General features: G+C 32.1%; 1 protein-coding gene across 3 annotated transcripts in view; it reads left to right on the top strand.

Moving 5' to 3' along the window:
* Positions 1-21,204, top strand: part of Scamp (secretory carrier membrane protein) — a 96,370-nt gene that overhangs the window by 19,605 nt on the left and 55,561 nt on the right. For 2 of the 3 annotated variants that reach the window (XM_085815846.1, XM_085815845.1), the window contains exons 3-4: positions 2,553-2,723; positions 13,494-13,560. In XM_085815846.1, coding sequence (XP_085671972.1) covers positions 2,553-2,723; positions 13,494-13,560 — 238 coding nt within the window. The remainder of the gene's footprint in view (positions 1-2,552; positions 2,724-13,493; positions 13,561-21,204) is intronic. The other variant, XM_085815847.1, reaches the window with a different exon arrangement.

The following is a 21,204-nucleotide window of genomic DNA, read 5'->3' as shown; positions in this document are numbered from 1 at the left end:
AAGTCAAACCCACTTTGTTTTCCAAAATGCATATTTTCGTCAAGTTGAAGGATTGGCTATGAGTAATCCTCTCAGTTCGGTACTTGCTGACATTTATATGCACTATTTTGAGATGAAATTATTTGATAAATTATCTTTTCGTCTTTGGATTCGGTATGTTGACGACACTTTCGCACTTTTTGACGGTTATAAAGAGGATTTATCCGAGATTCTATCTATTATGAATTCAACTGATCCAGCCATCCAAGTCACTCTTGAAATTGAATCCAACAATTCCCTCCCGTTCCTCAATATACTTATAATCCGCAATGAAACCGATTTTAGCACCACTGTGTACCGTAAACCCTTTGCAGTTTGTTTACCACCCCATGCCAAGTCATGCCACCCTATTAAGCAAAAATGGCGTCTTTTTACTATTATGTTTTCCGCACGCTAAAAGTTTGTTCCTCTGAATTTTTGCTTACCAATGAACTTAATTATTTGAGAGCAGTTGCGATTGACCGTGGATTTTCTCCCGTGATTATTGATAAAGCCGTCAAAAAATTTTCAGATTCCCATCAAAGAAGACATTCCACTGTTAGAAATAATATCAATGACGTTGTCGTGCTTCCATTTTATCCTTCTGTTAGCTATAAAATTGCACGGATTCTCCAGAAATTCAATTTTCAAGTCGGTTTCTCCCCTATTAATAAAATTCACCCTTCGATTCTAAAAGATTGCGTTTCTGTCTTGAATTCTTGGGGAATTTATAGTATATCATGTCAGTGTGGTTTAAGATAGATTGGCCAAACAAAAAGAGCATTGAAGTTTCGTATCAAGGAACATGAATCTTATGTCAAAAAAAGGGGAAATTAACAAGTCTTCAATAGCGTATCATAGCTGGACTTTTAACCATAATTTTGATTTTGGGTCTGCAAAAATCATCCAAAAGGCTTCTTCCATAGGCAAATTGGATTTTCTTGAGGCTTTTCACATTCACAAAGATTTAGAAAGTTTAGTTAATGATTTGAAGTCCAATCCAGTCCTTCCTAATGCCTTTAAAATTCTACTATCTTAATTCAATTATTTTTGCCGATAGATGGCGTTACCTCCTCACACTTGGTACTACCAGAGGGTATAAAAATCCGTTCAGTGGTTGCTTTCCATTATTTGAAGTTCAGATTTTGAGCGTAATGTGCATTTGCCCCTCGCTCCCTATTTTAACTTCGCTAATATTTCTTTATGCTTGATCAGACAGCCTGGCTCAGTAAAAGTAGGCGGCCAGTGCAACTCTGATTAATAATCTAGTTATAACCACGTGCAGTGCTGATAAGCACCACGTGTTTCTGTGATTCCTATTTTCTTCTTTCTATGTATTTCTTTCTCCTGATGAGGAGGGACCTTTAGCTGCCCTCGAAATCGATTGAGTGTTTCATTATACCTACGCTAAATATAAGGTTGTTTTTTACGATTTTGATTGTCACATTAGCGTGTTTCTCTTCTAGTCATCATCATAGGTTTCAAAACTTGTTATCAGATCTTGCAATTGTATGACTTTTAAGTTATCTGTAGCTTGAAGTTCAAACTCTCAAGCTAATATTTTAAGGTCTTCTTTGTGACCTTTGCCTAAATATGCCATCTTGAAATAAATTTATGTAATTTTTTTTTAAAATAGTTCAAAAGTCTCTAATCTAACTTAATGTTGTTTCTGTTAATACTTAAATATTTACAAAATCAAACTTTATATTAAACTTCATTCTTAATTGTTACTTCTTCTGTTTGAAATTTTATTAATCTGTTGTTCCTTCTCAGAATTCATAGCGACCACCATTTTAAAATTATTTTTGGCCTTGGCACATCAATTTGATACCAAGATTAAAATACACCAATTCTTGTTTCTTGACAAGGTTGCTATAACTGACAGGTACCAGTCTTAATTTAATTGCCTTTACAAAATGCTCATTATTTTCTTAATTTATAGCTAAACGTGAAATATATTTAAATTTTGTACGTATGTATAAATATAAATTTTACTGCACATATTTGTTATAATTTTAAATGAAGCAGTGAAAAATGAGGAGTCAAAGTTTTCATTTTATTTCAAGTTTAATTATTATTCTTTGTTAGAAGCACAATAATTGGCTATGTTATACAGGTTTACAAAACCAAATTTTCTTGAAGTGCTAATCAGCCAGTTCAAACAAAATCATGCATGTAAATAAGAAAATTGTATTTTTATAAATTTCTTAAATTAAAAATGAAATTATCTAGAAAGCACATTACTTTCTTAAAATTACTAATTATAATGATAGATATACTTATATGTTAACTTTTTTTATTTTGCATATGTATATATTTGTATACAAAAGCATTTTATGTATAAATCAAGCATATAGCTATAAAAAATTTAATTTTAATATAAAAACTTTTTGTTGGGGGTGGAGATCTATTTAAGTTATTTTACTTTGTAAATAACTGGATAGAGGTTTAAACATTTTTGGTTTATATTCAGGAAATTATAATTTTTGCATATATGTTCAACGGTGTTTATGTGTAACTTATTAAAATGACAGATTTTATTACAGAAAACTACCAGTGGAACATTACCTCAATATAGTACACCTCAAATGAAGCCTGAATCTACACAACCAGCTGTAATGCAGCCTATAGCTGAACCACCTCCTGCATACAGTCCAACTGCTGCTCAGCCATTGATTTCTGCTGAACTACAAAGAAAAGAAGAGGTATAAATGCTGGCTTTAAAATTTAAATTGAAAGTAAGCTCTAAATAGGTTGCCTGTAATTAGATCTCTCTCCTTCAGATATTTTTCTTGAGCAACTCTTAATATCACTTCTAAAAATCGGATTTATCTTGCATTCAGTTTGTTCATTTTCTGATAAAATTTTTAGAATTAAAGAATTTAAACTATCTGGCGCTGTGATAAACTTAGGATCAGAAGAAGAAAATTTATCTATGTAAAGCAAGATCAAATTGTCTTAAAATGTTGATAATGAATAGTAGTCATATGTCATTAAGTATGGAATTATTTTCTTTAGTTTAAAACTATCAGACTGGTTTCCCCTCTTCTCATCAATCCACATTCTGTATTGTCTAAAAAATGTTATATTTTTATATCATAAAATACTTTCCGTTATCAGATTTGAGATTGAATTTTTATTCTAAAATCAAAAACTTAATTACAAATAATTTGTTATTTTTTATTAGAGGAAGGTTACTTCTGGAATTGCTTTTAGAAAAAATATACTTTCGTGAATCAAAATCAGACTATATGCTGAGCGTAAAAGACTTATGCTAGATTAATCATTACCAAAGTTTTTACAATTTAATTGTAAAATTTTGTATTACATAGCATTTACGACGTTATTTTGAAATAGTTTGCGTGCAAGGCCAGAGGTAGGCTTTTTGTAGCCCAGTTTGCTACAAATTTTTAGGAGCTACAAAAATTTAGGAGCCCTTTGTGGCTCCTAAATTTTGCTTCCCCTCCCCCCCGTGTCTCCGTAAAATTTTTTAATTTTGCTGCCCCCTGCAGTTGCACTGATTGCAACACCTCTGGTGCTGGCCCTATTCGCTTCAATGTTAAAGTCTAATGTCAATTTCTTTGCATTCAAGTGTATTTTAAGAAGCGGTTCAAGCAGAAGCTATTTCATTCTGCACGAATTTTGAAGATTTTCTTTTTACTTTAACCATTTGAGACCACTGCTTTTATTTTTTAAATTGAATTATATCTTCTTAATAATCAGGTACATTAACAACTGTAAGCTGGAAATTCAAGTACAATTACAAAATATTTGTTACTTGTGTATTTGTCTCGTTAACCAGTATGCATCGATACAGTGCCAAAAATACAATTTCTGACTTTCATGCCTGTTAGCATTAAGAAATTCTAGAAGCTATTTGAGATACTTGTAGAAAGATGAGATTTTGGGAGGAGGGGAGAAAGGTTATTTGGGGATGGCATTATTCCTGTGTTTGTATGAGCCTTTTTCAGTAGAAAATTCATGAAACAATGTTTATTTGTCTTATGTTGACTTTTACTGTATTAAGTATTATGTGTATACTAGATTTGTCCATGAAGCAGAAGCTATTCACTATTCCGAAAACAACTCCATGTTCCAATTCTCACATGAAACTATGCATGACGAAATATATATGATGGAAATTAAGGTCAACAGCAGCCAGTAAAGTTTTAGAATAAGAACTAAGCATTAATTTGAGAGAAGTCACTTGCTTTTTTGTTTAGCAGAATTCAAATGGAGGCACAGAATAAAAATCTAATGTTATTTTGAATTCAGTTGCTAAATAATATGCACCAAAAATCAGAAAAATGTGTTTCATCAATTTGCTCATGTTAAAAATATATTTCATCATTTAACCCATTAAAGATGACATAATTTTTAAGGAAACAGTGAAAAAAGTGCCTATTTCTCTTATTTAATTGTTTAAAAATAAAGATATGAATACCCTGTACATTCATTTTTAATTTTTGAAATTTTTTTAAGAAAATTTAATTTTTCTTGGGAATAAAACAGCAGTTTGGGTTAAGAAATGAATTATTCTTAATTTTTTGAGGGTGTTTCTTTTGAAAACTCCAGCCTGAAAATATCACGGGCTTGAGAAATAGAGAGTGAAACCACAACCTGTAATTTTGACCGGAGCAAGATGGAAAGGGTTAAAGGAGCTATTAGAATTGTTTGCACTGTCACAAATGTGTGCCAGCATGAAACGCACTCATTTTCCAGCTGGCATGCCGGCATGACAGAGCATTTTTTTGTTAACCCCCACCCATCGTGTATGCATATAAGAGTTTTGGAACGTTTCAGAAACTAATATTTTTGGCTCGAGATGACCTTCTTCCCAAAATAAAACACAGATGACTCACACAAACTTGGATTTTTATTACATTAACATAAGGCAAAAAGGGATGTTCTCATCTTGTGAGCTTCCTGATGGCTCTTTAAAATGCAACTTGGAATGAATTCATTGGAAAAACAGCAATTTCATTGCCTTAGATCTGTCAGTTGCTTTTGACCAACTTTTGGCCTCTGAATCCAAAAATTACCTCAGTTTTTGTCTGTCCCGTCAGCATTCTAAGCTACAGGATACACTCTCTTTGTCTCAAAAGTCATGCGAAATATGCATGTAAACAAAAATAAAGGGAAAACTTGCCAATTATACTGCTCACAAAGAATAATTTTATTCATGCAAAGGCTATATAGTTACTGCAAATTAAATTTTGTTCATACAAATTGTAATTTTTTTTTTTTTTTAACCAAATGGTAAACAAATAGATTAAGGTAAAGATTTTTGCTTATCCTTTTCTCCTGGAGTGTAATCTGTGGACATTCTTGCATAATGCTTCAACAATAGTCAGCCATCTACCTAGGAACAGTGCCTCCAATGACTTTCAAACCTTTGTTTACATCAGATCTACCTTGTTACCGTGTCTCCATGACTTTCAAATCTTGGTGGAATCACTGACTGCACCAAAGTTTTTCAGAAAATTATCAAAATTGCAGTCTTATGCTCATGTTGCAACGAAGTATTTTGAAACTGTCCAAAAGTTGCTGGACAATTTCCTTGTAATTCTCTGCTTATGTATTTCCAAGAAGGTCTTTGACATTGTTTTTGAATGCCAGCCAAGCATTGTTTGTTAGGTTGGTCATTGTTCTGGTGAAGTGTTCATCTTCAAGAGATGCCAGATCTGTGGACCACCAAACGGACTGGCCGTTATCTTTTTAAATAACAGGCTAGGAAATGCCAAAATGAGATACTTGAAACAATCACCTTCTATTGGCAAAGCTTTAACAAATCCCTTCATGAGACCCAGTTTTATATGCAGAGGTAGAAGTATAATGGTCTTGCTGTCAAAAGTGGAATTTTCAGGTCAAATCTTGGCAGCTAATTTTGCTGCACCTAACTTCATATTCTTCACACAAACTAACTGAGTAACTTATTGAGACTGCACCAAATAAATTTCCATAGTGGAGAAGGACACGCTTCAAGCTGTGCTTTGAGTTATAATTGAACATTCACCACCAAATTTCATCATAGACTGAAATTCCTCTCTGTTCCATTAAACTGTTTATATTATATTAAGGCAATACACAAATCCATCATCACTCCAAAAGTATTGCAGAAACGTACTTTTTCTTGACCAAAATTAGGATACTTGAGCTTCTTTTACAAGCATGTTTTTGACATGCAGTCTTGATGCTAACAGCTGTAAAGACTTTTTTGGATAGTCCCAAGTTTCGTGCCAAAACATTCAACTCATACTGATCCCTTACTAATGGAATTTTCATCATTTGAGTCAATTCAGTATTTGCCAGAATCGTATTTCTGTATTTTCAAAGAGGGTAATTCTTGATAACTTGTACTGAGAATTTAGCTGAGTGAGGCTGTGTTAAACTAGGATACTGTATTTTACATTTGGTTTTCTTATTATACCCTGATGTTTTTACTGTACAAAAGTAACACTCACTTGAGTGATCTTTAGGCTCTCACCAAATCATAGGTATATCAAATGGAAATTTATAATATGTTCCCTTCATTCACATCTGTAAACTTTTGACGCATTGCTTACACTTTTAGTGAGATCTTGTGATTTATCTTGATTACCGGTTTTCACTTTAAAATAAGCAAAGTAGGCTTGCCTGATAAACGTACTGATATTTGTCCTTTTACTGGGAATGGTAAAACTGCCACATATATGACAAAATGAATCAGGACTGTTTAAGCACTTGTGGGAACTAGCAAAGTCAGATATAAGGAATAGTTAGAGTTCATACATAAATAAAAATAACTACTGCTAACATTTGTATACAAACAGGAACTAGGGCTCCATGTTGGAATGCATTTCACTATATTAGAGTGACACACAATTTCTCACTACGATATCTCAGGTGTAAGTGAACAAGTCTAGACAAGTATTCACCTGTTGCTGGTTTCCTACAGTGTCATTCACCTGCCATCATTAGTAGAGCAGTAGTACTTCCTAAGATCTATGCTCAATGCCATGGAGAATGGTCACATCCACATAAGATTTACAGAAGAAACTTGATGTAGTAGGAAAAAACAGACTACAGTTTTGAAATCAACATGCCTATTTAACTCTAAAACAGCTAAAAAATGGAACTCAATAGAAATTGTGTTGCAAATTGTTCCCCCATATTATGAATGTAAGAATTTATTGATAAATATTGTAGAAAATTTTTTTTCACTAAAGTGTTTCTTTAAGTGGTATTTATTGTCACTTTTTTTTATTCTTGTTGTCTAGAGTAGCTGTTCTCAACCTTTTGACTAACACATACCATCTAAATAGAAACTGAAAAACTTCAGTACCACCACAGTAAAATTTATTCTTATCTCAAGAAATATAACAAAACGGGAATCCTCAAGTCTGATAAAAAGGTTAATAAAATGTATTCTTATTACAAGCAATATAACAAAACGCTGGGTTTTCCCTCAAAGATATTCATACAATATCACCCAATATAACCAGTACTATTTTAAACTACTAAATTAGTAATATTTTAAACTAGTAAAACATTAAATAGAATGCAATCCAAAGCGCAGAGAAAGCTAATCTGATCTCACCGCGAATTCCCTACAATCAACAAACAACAGTTATGTGAAACAGCTACAGAGTTGAGATGTTACTTTCCAGCTTTTATAGCTTTTTAAATCTCCCACGTGAGATATTTCTAGCAATTTCTGGAAAGTAAAAAGAGTAGAATTACGGTTACAATTAACACAGTAATCAATTCCTTTTATTCAACTTAAATATAAATAAAGGAGATACTTATTTATTAGATGTTGAATGCACATGCTCCGATATTTTTACTTTTCCAGCATAGCTTTCTTTTAAAATGTCTTGTGCTCCATTGCACGGGGAAATAACTTAATTTTAATTATAATTCTATTAAAAATATCTAAATAAATGCAAAATTCGTAACAATATTCTCCAGATTTTATCTTTTAAATTGGCATGCTTAGATTCAAGATTTTTTTTAAGAAATGGTGGTTTCATACTTTGATTAGGCAATAGTTCACTGCAAACAACGCAGTGAGGCTGAGGGTCCATTTCATCTCCATTCCAAATATACTGAAATGATAAATAACTTTCATTATATTTTCTATAAACGATTTTTCTTTTCAATATTCTTTGTGCTAGTAGACTGACCTGGATCCATCACCTGTGAATCATTCCTTTTCCCCTTAGTCAGTCCTAGCCATTTTTCCATTTTGAAAATCTAGGTTTGTTTTATTATTTTTCACAAATATTTAAATGTAAAATACATTACAAATTCTTCAAAAACAAATGACGATATTGTCAAACGCATAGAAAAGTAAGGAATAAGAAGCAATAAGAAGACAAAATGCTGTTAGAGACAGCAGCAAATCAACATAAAAAAAATTATTTTAATTGAAAAATTGAAAATAGAGCAATATGAGCTCAGAAAGGGTGACGACATAAAGTGCAGACATGCTAATAATAAATTGATCATCTATAAAAGTATTAATAATATACTATTATCATTTTATACAAACTTATTTTTATTTCCTATTAAATACAACATCTCTTTCTCGTATTAAAAAACTCGTTTATGAAAAGTTTTGTTTTGTATCTTTTGTATGTAAAATGTTTCTGTTTTGAGGTTTTCAATTTTGAAGCATCAAAAATTTTTAACAAATACAGTCAAAAGTCGTTAATTCGGACACCCATAATCCAGAATGATCTATAATCCGGACCTCAAAGCTACAAACTTTCGACGCATGCGCGTAAGACCTTTATGGCTGCGAATATTCGTGTGCGCGTGCACATAATACATTTACGCATGTGCGTTTAATGTATGACGGATGGTATAAGCTAAGCTAAAATTATCTAATTCAGTTAATGTTGCAGATTGCGTTGTTCCTTAATCTTCGAATTGGATACGGCTTATTATTTTTTGCAGACTGTTAAAGCAATTTTACAAAGTAAGCTTGAACTTTCGATTATGTCAAATAGAATTTCCGATATATATTTACTAATATGTAAAGGATCTACAAAGCGAAAGTATGTTTCGAAGTCCATTAAACAAAAAGTGGAATTGCTGCAAAAAATGGATAAAGGCATATCCTTCGTTTCTCTAACCATTCCGAAATCTGTTTATCAATTTCACGCAGCAGCACGCAATGAATTGGAAGTTGATCTGTTGGCACTATCCTTATCTTCAGGGCAGATAATTTTATTTTATTTGGCTTATAATTCCTTACTAAATGTAGTATTTCATCTCGATGTACTCCGTCTTTGATTTAAATCAAATTCCTTGTCATTATAATTTGCTTCCGATAGTGAAGAAAATGACACAGAGGTTATTGAAAACGAAAAAATTTTTAATGACAAATTAGTCGGTATTCTCGACACAGCAATTCTAAGACTTGAACAGCGGAACTTTTTAACTGAAGAAGAAATTATGTCTTTTTATAGAATTAAAGAGAAAGTATTATCACATAAAACGAAACAACTTAAACAACTTACATTGAAAGAAATGTTTAATAAAGTAAACAAATAAATATTAAACTTTTTTTTGTAAATTTTGATACCCTTTAGATCATAATTGTTCTTTATTTCATAAATTACGGTTTCATATTTTTAATTTCATAATTTCTGCTTGCCATCTTACCTGATTTAAACTGATGGTCTATAATCCGGAATCACCGAAGTTCTGACGAGTCTGGATTAACGACTTAATCCAGACTTAGATTTAGATTCCCATTACTTACTAACTGTAATGGAAATCTAAATCAGGTTATATCTGTAACTTTGTCCTTCATATGGAAAGAAAACAAGAGTTAAAAGAAACTTCAGGATTATATGTGGAACGAATTTTTAAATCTCTTCTTGAAGAACATTATGCTATTTATATATTGATAATTTTTTTGCATCTCTATCATTAGCAGATGAAATCTTTACACTCAGAACAAATACTTGTGAAACTGTAATGAGGATAAAGAACAGAATGTCTAAAAATTTTCTGCCGTCCAAAATGAAAATTGATGAGGTATTGGTTTTGCAGAAAAAGAACTAAACTTCACTGCTTTCAAAGATAGACAGAAAGTGCTTTATTCAAATGAAAGTTTTAAGAAATGTAACACTGATGCTTTGTTTGCTCACACTCTCACAAAAATCATCCAAAAAGGCAAATGAACTACAGTCAAAAGTCGTTAATCCGGACTCGTCGGGACTTCGGCGATTCCGGATTATCAGTTTAAATCTGGTAACATGGCATGCAGAAATTATGAAATTAAAAATATGAAAATGTAATTTATGAAATAAAGGACAATTATGATCTAAAGGGTATCAAAATTTACAAAAAAAAAAGCTTAATATTTATTTGTTTACTTTATTAAACATTTCTTTCAATGTAAGTTGTTTAAGTTGTTTCGTTTTATGTGATAATACTTTCTCTTTAATTCTATAAACAGACATAATTTCTTGTTCAGTTACAAAGTTCCGCTGTTCAAGTACTATAATTGCTGTGTCGAGAATACCAACTAATTTGTCAATCGAAATTTTTTTGTTTTCAATAACCTTTGTGTCACTTTCTTCACTATCGGAAGTGAATTATAATGACGAGGAATTTGATTTAAATCATATCAAAGACATAGTACATTGAGATGAAATACTACATTTAGTAAGGAATTATAAGCCAAATAAAATAAAAACATCTACCCTGAAGATAAGGATAGTGCTGACAGATCAACTTCTAATTCATCCCCCCCCCCCTCCCGCCGCAGAGCAGAGTGAAATTGATAAACAGATTTCGGAATGGTTAGAAAAACAAAGGATATGTCTTTATCCATTTTTTGAAGCAATTTCACTTTTTGTTTAATGGACTTCAAAACATACTTTCGCTTTGTAGATCCTTTACATATTAGTAAATATATATCGGAAATTCTATTTGACATAGTCAAAAGTTCAAGCTTACTTTTATAAAATTGCTCTAACAATTTGCAAAAAATAATAAGCCGGATCCAATTCGAAGATTAAGAAACAACGCAATCTGCAACATTAACTGAATTAGATAATTTTAGCTTAGCTTATACCATCCATTATACATTAAACGCGCTTGCGTAAACACGATGCATCAGCAGAAAGTTTGTAGCTTTGAGGTCCGGATTATGGGTGTCCGAATTAACGACTTTTGACTGTATTGTGAGTGGAAAGATTGTAACATACGACTGTGTGTAGATACTTATATTGAAGTTTATCACACTAAAAGGATTTTTAAGTAACATGTTTATTTGTCAGATGTTGAAAGTCACTAATGGATAAGTAAATACTAGGAAAAAAAATGTACAAAATAAAAATATTAAAAAAAAACTAAAGCATATAAAGTATGTAATTAATACAGGGTGTTTCATGAAGGATCCCTAACTTAAATAACTAAAATAAATAACTCGGAAACAATGATATATAAAAGCATGAATCAAATGGTATGTTTATTAAAAAGAAAAGAGTAATACAAATTTTCTGATAATTACAAAGTTAAAAATTGTGCTGATAGATGACGATGTGGGTGGCATTAACATAAATAGGCTGTGCATAGCGGCTAATACAAACTCTCTTGGCATTCACATCAAAAGTGATTCAAAATGTGAACCTTTCACACAGTACACATGTCGCAAATGAAGAATGAAATTCTCAGTCACTTTGTAGTGTATCACCAAAAATAGACACATAAGCTTGACAAATAGCCTCCTCCAGCTCATCGAGTGTTAAAAGATTGTTATGGTAAACTATGTCCTTTAGTGTGCCCCACAGAAAGTGGTTGCACGGGATGAGTTTAGGTGAATAAGACCAGTTGATTCCTTTCCTCTTAATTGTCGAATAGTTTGATGCAATAACTCTGTCCTCGAAGTATTTGTCCAAAAAGTCAAAAACATGTTGTGTACAGTATAGGTGAGCCGCATCTTTCATGAACCACACTATGTCTGGTTGATTATCGAGCACTTGTTAAGTTGCAACAAATTGTTTCAAAAGCGCAATATATCGGTTAGTTGTCAACGTTTCTCGCAAAGAAAAGGGCCCAAGGAAGCCTTTGCAGGTCGTTACTCCTGAAAATGCAACTTGACTTGCTGTAGTTATTGAACATTATCCGAATAAATCTGTCTGCAGACTTGCAGCTGAATCCAGCACTTACAGAATCCTGAGGAAGATGTTACACATGTTTCCATACAAGATTCAATGCTGGTGTGCTATACCAGTTTAAGCTGAACGACAAAGAGAGGATTTTGCTAACAAGATGCTCGACATGACTGATGTTTCTGGTTTAGATGTCGGCTGAATATGGCGTACAGACGAGGTCCATTTTCATCTGGATTGTGTCGTTAACAGACACAACTTGCGATTTTGGGGTACCGAAAATTCACATTTGTCACATGCACGACCACTCCATTGCCCGAAACTTACCGTTTGGACTGCATTCTTTTGCAAAGGCATCATTGAGCCCTTTTTCTTGTGAGAAACAGTGAAGACTGACCGATATATTGCGCTTTTGAAACAATTTGTTGCAACCCGAAAAGCGCTCTATGATCAACCAGACACTGCATGGTTCATGCAACTTGCTGCTCGCACATACCGTAGTCAACATGTTTTTGACTTTCTGGATGAATATGTCTATGCTAGAGTTATTCACCTGACCTCACCCCTTGTGATCACTTTCTGTGGGGCACACCGAAGGACATTATTTGGCGCAACAGTCTTTTAGCACTTGATGAGCTGGAGGAAGCTATTTGTCAAGCTTGTGTGTCAATTTCCGGTGATACACTACAGAGAGTGACTGAGAATTTCATTCTTTGTTTCAGACATGTATGTCATGTTAAAGGTTCACATATCGAATCTCTTGATGTGAATGCAACAACAGTTTGCACTAGCCACTATGAAAGCCTACTTATGTTAATGCCACCCGCAGCACCATCTATCAGCACAATTCATAATTTTTTTTAGGTTACTGTATCAGATTCGTGTGGTTTTTTTTAATAAACATACCACTTGTCTCATGCTTTTGTCTATCATCGTTGCCAAGTTATTTATTTTCAAAGCATATACCACATATATACTCTACAGAACATTATTAAACAATGTGTTTATTTTTCTGTAATTTTGTAGATTTAGGTTTAGTAGTGTAAAACCCTCTAGCTCTATAGAGGCACTCGGGGGGAAAAAACAACCAGCCCAAGCAGTATTTTGTTGTGAAAGAGTTAATACACAAGTAGCAATATTGTTTGTATTGCATAGTATGCAGTATTTCTGTAACCTAAACTTAAGTTTTAACCTCTCCTTTTTTTTCCCCACATTTATATTTTCCGTTTTTATTATTATTATTATTATTATTATTATTATTTGGATTGAAGCTTTTCATTGATTGTGGATATTCATCTTTTGTTTCAAAAAGTTATTTTCAAGAAAAAATTATTATTCATTATAATTTTTAATTATATATAGGAATTGAGAAGGAAAGAAGCTGAACTTCAAGCAAAAGAAGAAGCTTTGAGAGCTGGAACTTTTGACGGTACAGTTTTTCCATTATAAAAAATGTTCCTTTGCTTTGCATACATTTTTTAAGGTATGGTATGTATATGTATTGACTGTTGCAGTGCAAAGGACCATTTTAAAAACAGTATTTTGTCTGTATGTCACTTTTACCTTTTTTCTGTATATTAGCTGTACCACGTAAATTTGCCACTAAGCTAACGGATAGCAGCCTCTAGAGACAGTTCTGCAAGCCACCAGTGCCAGCATCAAAATCAGTCTCCTGCCATCTTATACCATGAATGCCCTAAAAAAAAGGTAGTTGAAGTGGAACAATGAATCAGAGAACAGGGTACCTTTGAAAACAAACAAAAATGATGACAGTTACATAATTGCTCAGTGTGAATTTCAAAGGCATTATGAAGTTGATTGCAGTCATGCTGTTTTCTCACCATCATGTCATCAAGACAAGAATTTGAAACCTTGAGGCTTCAGAAATATGCTCAGGAAAAAAGATTGCAGTGCAAAAACAGCATATACGCTGAGAATAATGCAAAGGTGAGAGTTGTGTTTGAGTGAAGCCCGCAACGATTTGCTCAGTGCCATTCTGTATCATTCAGACCCTCATACTGCAAAATTTTGCACAATGATCTGAAGTTTCATCCATATAAATTTAAATCACCAATGCAATAGGTGAACATGGTTATAACAATGGGATTAATTTCTGTGAAACTAATGCTGTCATTAATTAATTAAAAAAAAGAATTTATGGATAATTTACCGATGAGTGATGAGGCTCACTTGCCTTTTACAGGATTTGTGAATGAGCAAAATTTCCGATACTGGTCTTCTAATATCACTAGAACTTCATCAATAGCCATGGCACAGGGCCAGAGTAGTGAGATTGTGGTGTGCAATCTCTTCTCTTGGAGTTATTGAGCTATATTTTTTATGATGAGAATGAAATGGTTGTCACTGTTATGGGACTACTTTATTTTCACATGTTAGAAAACGGACTTGTGCCTCCAATCATCAACAAAATATTTTTCCTTCAAGATGGAGCTACAAGCTGCATCACATGTGCTTCCACAGCAGTTTTGAAGAACCTGTTTCCAAACCGTGTTATCTCTAGACTTTGGGAACATCCGTTGGCCTGCCAGATCACCCGATCTCTTTTTGTGTGACGTTTTTTCTTTAGTGATATATGAAATCCCAATATCTTCAAAGCTCACAATGCTTCAGAACTGAAATGTCATATTCAGAAAGAAGTTGTGGCAAAAAGTAAAACCGCTATCACATCTACTATTCCTTCCCAGGACACTGCTTCAAAAGAGACATTTTTCAGAAACTCCATTTCCACGAAACCTTCATGGCTGGATTACCATCTTGACTTAGTAAACAAGCCAAACAGTAATCGATTATTGCTCAGATTGGCGAAAAAGAAATTTGTTTTCAAATTGCGTGTTCTATCCCTCGCTCTCTTTTCATTTTAAACTTGTTTGTTAACTGTAGAAAATAATAGAAAGGTGATGGAAAGCATTTAAAAAAAAATTACAATATTGTATATGGCAGATGTTATTTACATGCTCACAGCCAGCAGATACTATTCAGCAAAATGAAGACTAAATAAAGCATATAAATGTATGGGTACTCAAGCATGTATGAGTTAGTTACCGTCCCATATAACACTCGATAATATACCCAAAACGCATTGATTTTACCGAATCTTGAAATCAGGAAATGCACATAATGAGAAAACATCATGTAATCCCTTAAGTAAACACACGTTAAAGTGATATTCAGTTGTGTACTGTATATTTTAAGTTATATATTTTATAAATGTATAGCTGTTAATGTTCCTGTTATTCATAAGTCATGCTTTTAAACTGTGTAAATCATGCATAGAATATAATTATCTATTATCCCCAAAACAAAAATTGTGCATTCATTAATGTCCATGCTTCATTTTTATATTCACATATAATTAATGCATATGCATTATTATTATTCATTAATGCATGCTCACCAGTTATTTATTAATGCCCATGCTTACCAGTTATTTTTCAAATGTGTATTCCATAACCAGGATAATATGCAAATGAGTACAGGTGCTATCAATTACAGGATCATTATATGAATTAGAAGTGACTTCAAATAAACTTTTTGGCAATATTCATTTTTATATTCACATATAATTAATGCATGCTCACCAGTTATTTATTAATGTCCATGCTCACCATTTATTTTTCGAATGTGTATTCCCTAACCAAGATAATATACAACTGAGTACAGGTGCTGTCAATTACATGATCATTATATGAATTAGAAATGACTTCAAATAAACTTTTTGGCAATATTGATTTTTATATTCACATATACATATACACTTCTAATAATCGTCAGCTTATGCTGATGATTATTAGAAGTAGACTAATAACGATTTTGTTTTATTGGCCACGGGAAGTGGTCGCCATACTATTGATAAAGCTTTTAAGTTCGTCTCTCAAGAATTGGAGAAGTGGTCTTTCCATATTAAACTTAAATTTGGTCCAAAGAAGAGCTTTCTTTTGGGTATTGCCAAAACTAATACTATATCAATACATCTTAGGTGCAAACTGTATGGATAACCAATTAAGAGTTTCTAAGACAACCAAATACTTGGGCATTACGATTGATGAAAAGCTCACTTTTATACCTCACCTAGATCAAATAAAGATCTGATGCACCCATATTCTTAATAGACTTAATAAAATAAATCTCCAAGGTAATGTTCTTAAGAGTTTATATAAAAGAGCTATTGAGAGAAGGATCTTGTATGCATGTGGTGCATGGTGGATTGGAACAATCCGAATACATAAAAAAATTTTGCAAATTCAAAGAATCGCTTTATTGGGGATTACAGTTTTAGAACTATTTCCACAGTAGCTCTTCAGATTTTGGCTGGATGTCCTCCAATCGATATTTTAGCGGAAAAAGAATATGCTATCTTAAAATTATTAAGCTGGTAATAAAACTTTCGATTGTTTCAATGAGATCTTCTGAGCTAGAGATTTTGATTGAGAAAGGTTTAGACATTCATCCAGCTTTGTTGAAATTGTTGAATTGGCATAAAGGCCTCCCCAATATGACAGGCTACGCAGTTTTTACAGATGGATGTAAATTAAATGGTCATGTGGGGGCAGCCTTTTGTGTGTTCTTAGATGAGAAACTAATCTTACAAAGGAAATGTAGACTTTCTGTCAATGCCTCTGTCTATCAGGCAGAGTTAGTGTCCCTGAGAGAGGCTTTGTATTGGCTTATTTCTAATTCTGCGATAGATCCTGTAGAAATCTATAGTGACTGTGAAAGCACAATTGTTTCAATTATGTATGTTTGTCCAAATAATGATTTAATTAAACAGATGAAAGACATGCTCATTTTTCTTAGCACTTTTAGAGATATTAAACTCTTTTGGACGAAGAGTCAAATTGGTACTATTGGTAATGAGTTAGCAGATAAATTGGCAAAGGCTGCCACTGAAAATCAAATTATTGATTTTGAAGTAAAGACTTCCTTTGACAGTTTGAAATCCTTGTTGAAAAGAAAAAGTTTGACTCTATGGCAAGCAAAGTGGAACGACCCAGCTTCTTAAGGAAGATTCGCATATAATTTAATCTTAACTGTAAGTGAGAGAAGATGCCTAAGTGACAAGTATCTAAACCAAGCTTTAACTAATCATGGACACTTTCCCTTTTATTATAATAGGTTTTCAATTAAAAATTGTGCCTATCCATGTGGCATGAGTAAGGTCGATATTGAGCACCTGTTGTTTAGATGCTCTTCTATGAAAAATATTGTTCTAATATTTATTCCAAATATTGCTAAATTTAATACTCTAAAGGATCTAAGTAAAAATTCTGTGACTAAATTGAAATTGTCAAATTTCATAAAATATGTATCTGTAAATGAAATGAATTTATATATTGATTGTGTTTAAAATTTTCCTATCTGTTTTAAAGAAAACTAGGATATTTATGATATTCTGTTGTTTTATTTCTTTGTATATGTAAGTAACATATTTTTATGCATGTAAGTAACGTGTTATATTTTACAAAGTATGTAATAATGTGCTTTTGTTGGTGTAGCTGGTAAATCTCACCAGGTCCTAGACTTTAAGTTCATATTTTAGTTGTTTATTCTATTTAAAGTTATTTCAGGTAATATGGTAGTAGTTCTACTGCTTAATGGGCCTGATTTAGGCCTTGTTTTAGATCTCAATGTTTCTTTAGTTAAATAGCTCCACTAAGCCCTGTTAAGCCTCTAATGGCGGTACAGGAAATTCGACCGACTTCTAATAAGTCATATATTTGCATATACATAGAGAAATGTGATGGTTTAGAAATTGTTAATGAAAGTTTATTAGTATTAATATAATGAATAAGATTTATATTAATGAATGTGTATATAAATGTTTTTCGCCTTGCATAGGAAAATATCCTAAATTTCAAATATTTCAATATGTAGCATTTTCAATAAAAGTATAGATTATAATGTATTTATAATCTAAAAGTCATTTCTTTAATAACATAAAAATTAGAGCATACAAATTTAATGAGTATTGTCACTATAACATAAGCTGTGCTTTCCTTTTTATGCACCTTTTATGTTATTTATAGTATGTCGCTGATTATGCAGTAAAAATTTAAATGATAAATAATTAGTAAAATCGTGTATATAAACAGATTTTTTTTTAAGTTCTATTACTATATAGCAATGATAATATTTCAGCATGGTGCACTATACGTCTGACAAATTTGGTGAACTTTTGACGATGAAAAATGTGTAAACAAATCATCCAGGGCTGTGGAGTCGGGCAGATTTTGGTGTAAAAGGAGTCAGAGCTGGAGTCGCTAAAAACAGGTCGACTCCGACTCATGTTTTTGTTGGAAAGTTTGAATTTGAAATGAAATTTAAATTAACTGAAAAAAAATGATAAGCTGAGTTATTATTTTTATTTATGAACTATATACATTAATAAATAGTTATTTTCTATTTTATTGACATATTAATAAATAAATATAAGGGAGGAGGATGGATGTGATATTTGCCATTAGTGATTAAACTGATACATTTAGTTAGAATGTCTCACTGGTAAATTTAGGTAAGCAGCAAGAACTCCCAAAATTGATGCCATTCTTAGGAAGCAAGCAGGAAAAGGAGCAATTATTGATCAAGCAGCGCGATAAGGAAGTACATATTTGATGATGGAGAGGTTGTTAGAATTAAGAACTTTTTTAGAATATGTAGATAACCCTAATGTTTGTTCTTCCTGAAATGGAGGGCTTATTGCAGAAGGAATCATTTCTTCAATGAAGAAAAGAGAAACTAGTTTGCTAGACAATAGATCTTGCTGTGTTCAATATATGTAGATCCGAAACACCGAATTTTCTTAGATAATGAACAAATTAAAACCACAAAGAAAGCGATCTATGAACTAATATTAACCCATCAACGAGCCCGCCTCTCGGAACGAAATGCTTTGAAAACGGCCGCGTTGCCAGACAACAAACCCCTCCAAAAAAAATCGCTTTCGTTTTCTGAATTCTCTCTAAGATGGCCCAGCCTAAGGCAGTATGTTTGCTTCCCCTTAGTGTGATGGATAAGCCATAAAATTGCCTTCCCGGTATTGAATGGCTTGCGTTTCGTTTCGTCTCCCTCCTCTTTCTTTGTACTAGTAGCCTGTAGACTTGTTTCTTTTAACATGTGACGGCCGAATTTTCCGAAATCTTTTTAGAATTTTAGCTTCCAAGCTTGTAAATTTTCAATTATTCGACATGTTTTATTGGGCAGTACTTTAAGAAAGATCATTATTTATTTTGTTACACAATTTTTTACTATTTACTAATCTATTTTATTTAGTTTTAGTAGGCCAATTTATTTTTGGAAATTAAATTTTAATCCATTCTTTTACTGACTGTTTTCATCACATTGTAAGTCCATATATATTTACGAAGAGAGTACAATATTTATCAGGAATTTTTAGAAAATTTGGCATACGTATTTATATTTTAGCGTTGAATTTTTTCCACAAGTTGTTCGTTAACAGTCGAGCTCATCCTCGTAAACGCATGGAAATGGCAAGCAATAATCTTCCTAATATTTTTCGGGATTTTATAGCAATTTCTAGAATTTTGACGGTTTTCTACAAATATTTTGGGCACGTTTAGCTATTATTCAGTTGCTACTAATGTGGAATTTAAAGCCAAAAATGTATTCCTTCGTTGATTTGAGAGATCGCATTTCGAATTTAAACGGAAGTTTAAATGAATTTGATACAATCTTAGCACAGACTAGAAGAATTATTTCTCTGTGTTGGATGGATTTTTCTCACTTTTATGCATTTGATAGATTAAATGCATAAAGCAGACACGCACAAATAGAATTTAAATAAATTTATTTAAATAAATTTCTATTTTCATTTAAAATTTGTCATTATTAGCACCTCCCGCAGTTTTATGCAATCATAGGATTTTCCGAATTCTATTAGGTCGTTAACATAATTTCAAGGCCGAATAGAAAAGTGATAATATGGAAAGACTGTGTCTTAAGTACCAATAGCCAAGTATTCGTAATTAAATAAAAATAAATATTGAATACCAGCCGCTTTTTTATTTATTTTTAGTCATATAACAAAAGATAAACAAGAATACTATTACATCTAAGAATTATTTAGTAAATTATTTTGCTAATGTTATATGAATGATGAAACACGGTAAAAATGTTTTAATGATTGAATTCACCGTTAAAAATCAAACAATCCCCAAAATTCCTTTTTCCCAAAACTTCGTAAAATGTTTTGATTAAATATGATTTGAATAAGTGTTCCAATTCTGTTTTGAGTGATATAAATGAGGATATAAATATTATTAAATTAGGATATAAATATTAGGATATAAATTATTATTAGTAATAATTTTTGTATTATAACTTAGCAGAATATCGTTTACCGTTAAAAATTATATCTAAAACAATTAAATTCTGTAAAAGAATAAAAAATATAATTAACTTTTCCATTTTGTGCTCTATGCATCTATTTATATAAAAAGGGAATCTGGCTAGGGAATTTACGACTTGTATATAAACTAAAAATTGGTATCTTGACAAAACTTGTCAGAGCATAAAAAGCGTATATTCTGTGATATTAGTGCATTAATCATACTTCTGTATCCGTAAATGCAGTTTATAATTACCAGCATAAGTATCATAATGGATTTTATTAAAACGACGAAAACTGAATGCAATATCAAAGTACGGCTCTTTATCCCATTAAGTATTGCTTGGGTCGTAACCAACACGAGTTTTATTTTTGAAATATTATTCCAAATAAAACAGGAAGCGTTAAACTATATGCATTTTAAACAGTTTTACTTTTTTATATGCATACAAATGTTAAGTAGCTTTAAATTGTACTTCACTTCTGAAACTTCTGCGTTATTATTTTTAGAACAGATCAAGGACTTTAAAGAACAAGTACATTTTAGTAATATGCAACGTTAATGATATAGTTCAAATGTTATTGAACAACTGTACGCTTTGTAACTGGCACTGGAAGAAGCAAAATTTATCTACAACTTTCCCTTTCTTCTCAAATTCGTTTGATTAGCAAAGATTGAATAGATAATTGTAAACGTCTTTGCTAAAAGTA

This window comes from Stegodyphus dumicola, chromosome 4 (assembly GCF_044657685.1).
Source record: "Stegodyphus dumicola isolate Sdum_Otavi_A_Nest chromosome 4, ASM4465768v1".
In the NCBI taxonomy this organism is placed as follows: domain Eukaryota; kingdom Metazoa; phylum Arthropoda; class Arachnida; order Araneae; family Eresidae; genus Stegodyphus; species Stegodyphus dumicola.
Note: the sequence above shows the minus strand (reverse complement) of the source record. Positions and strands in the feature narration are given on the sequence as shown.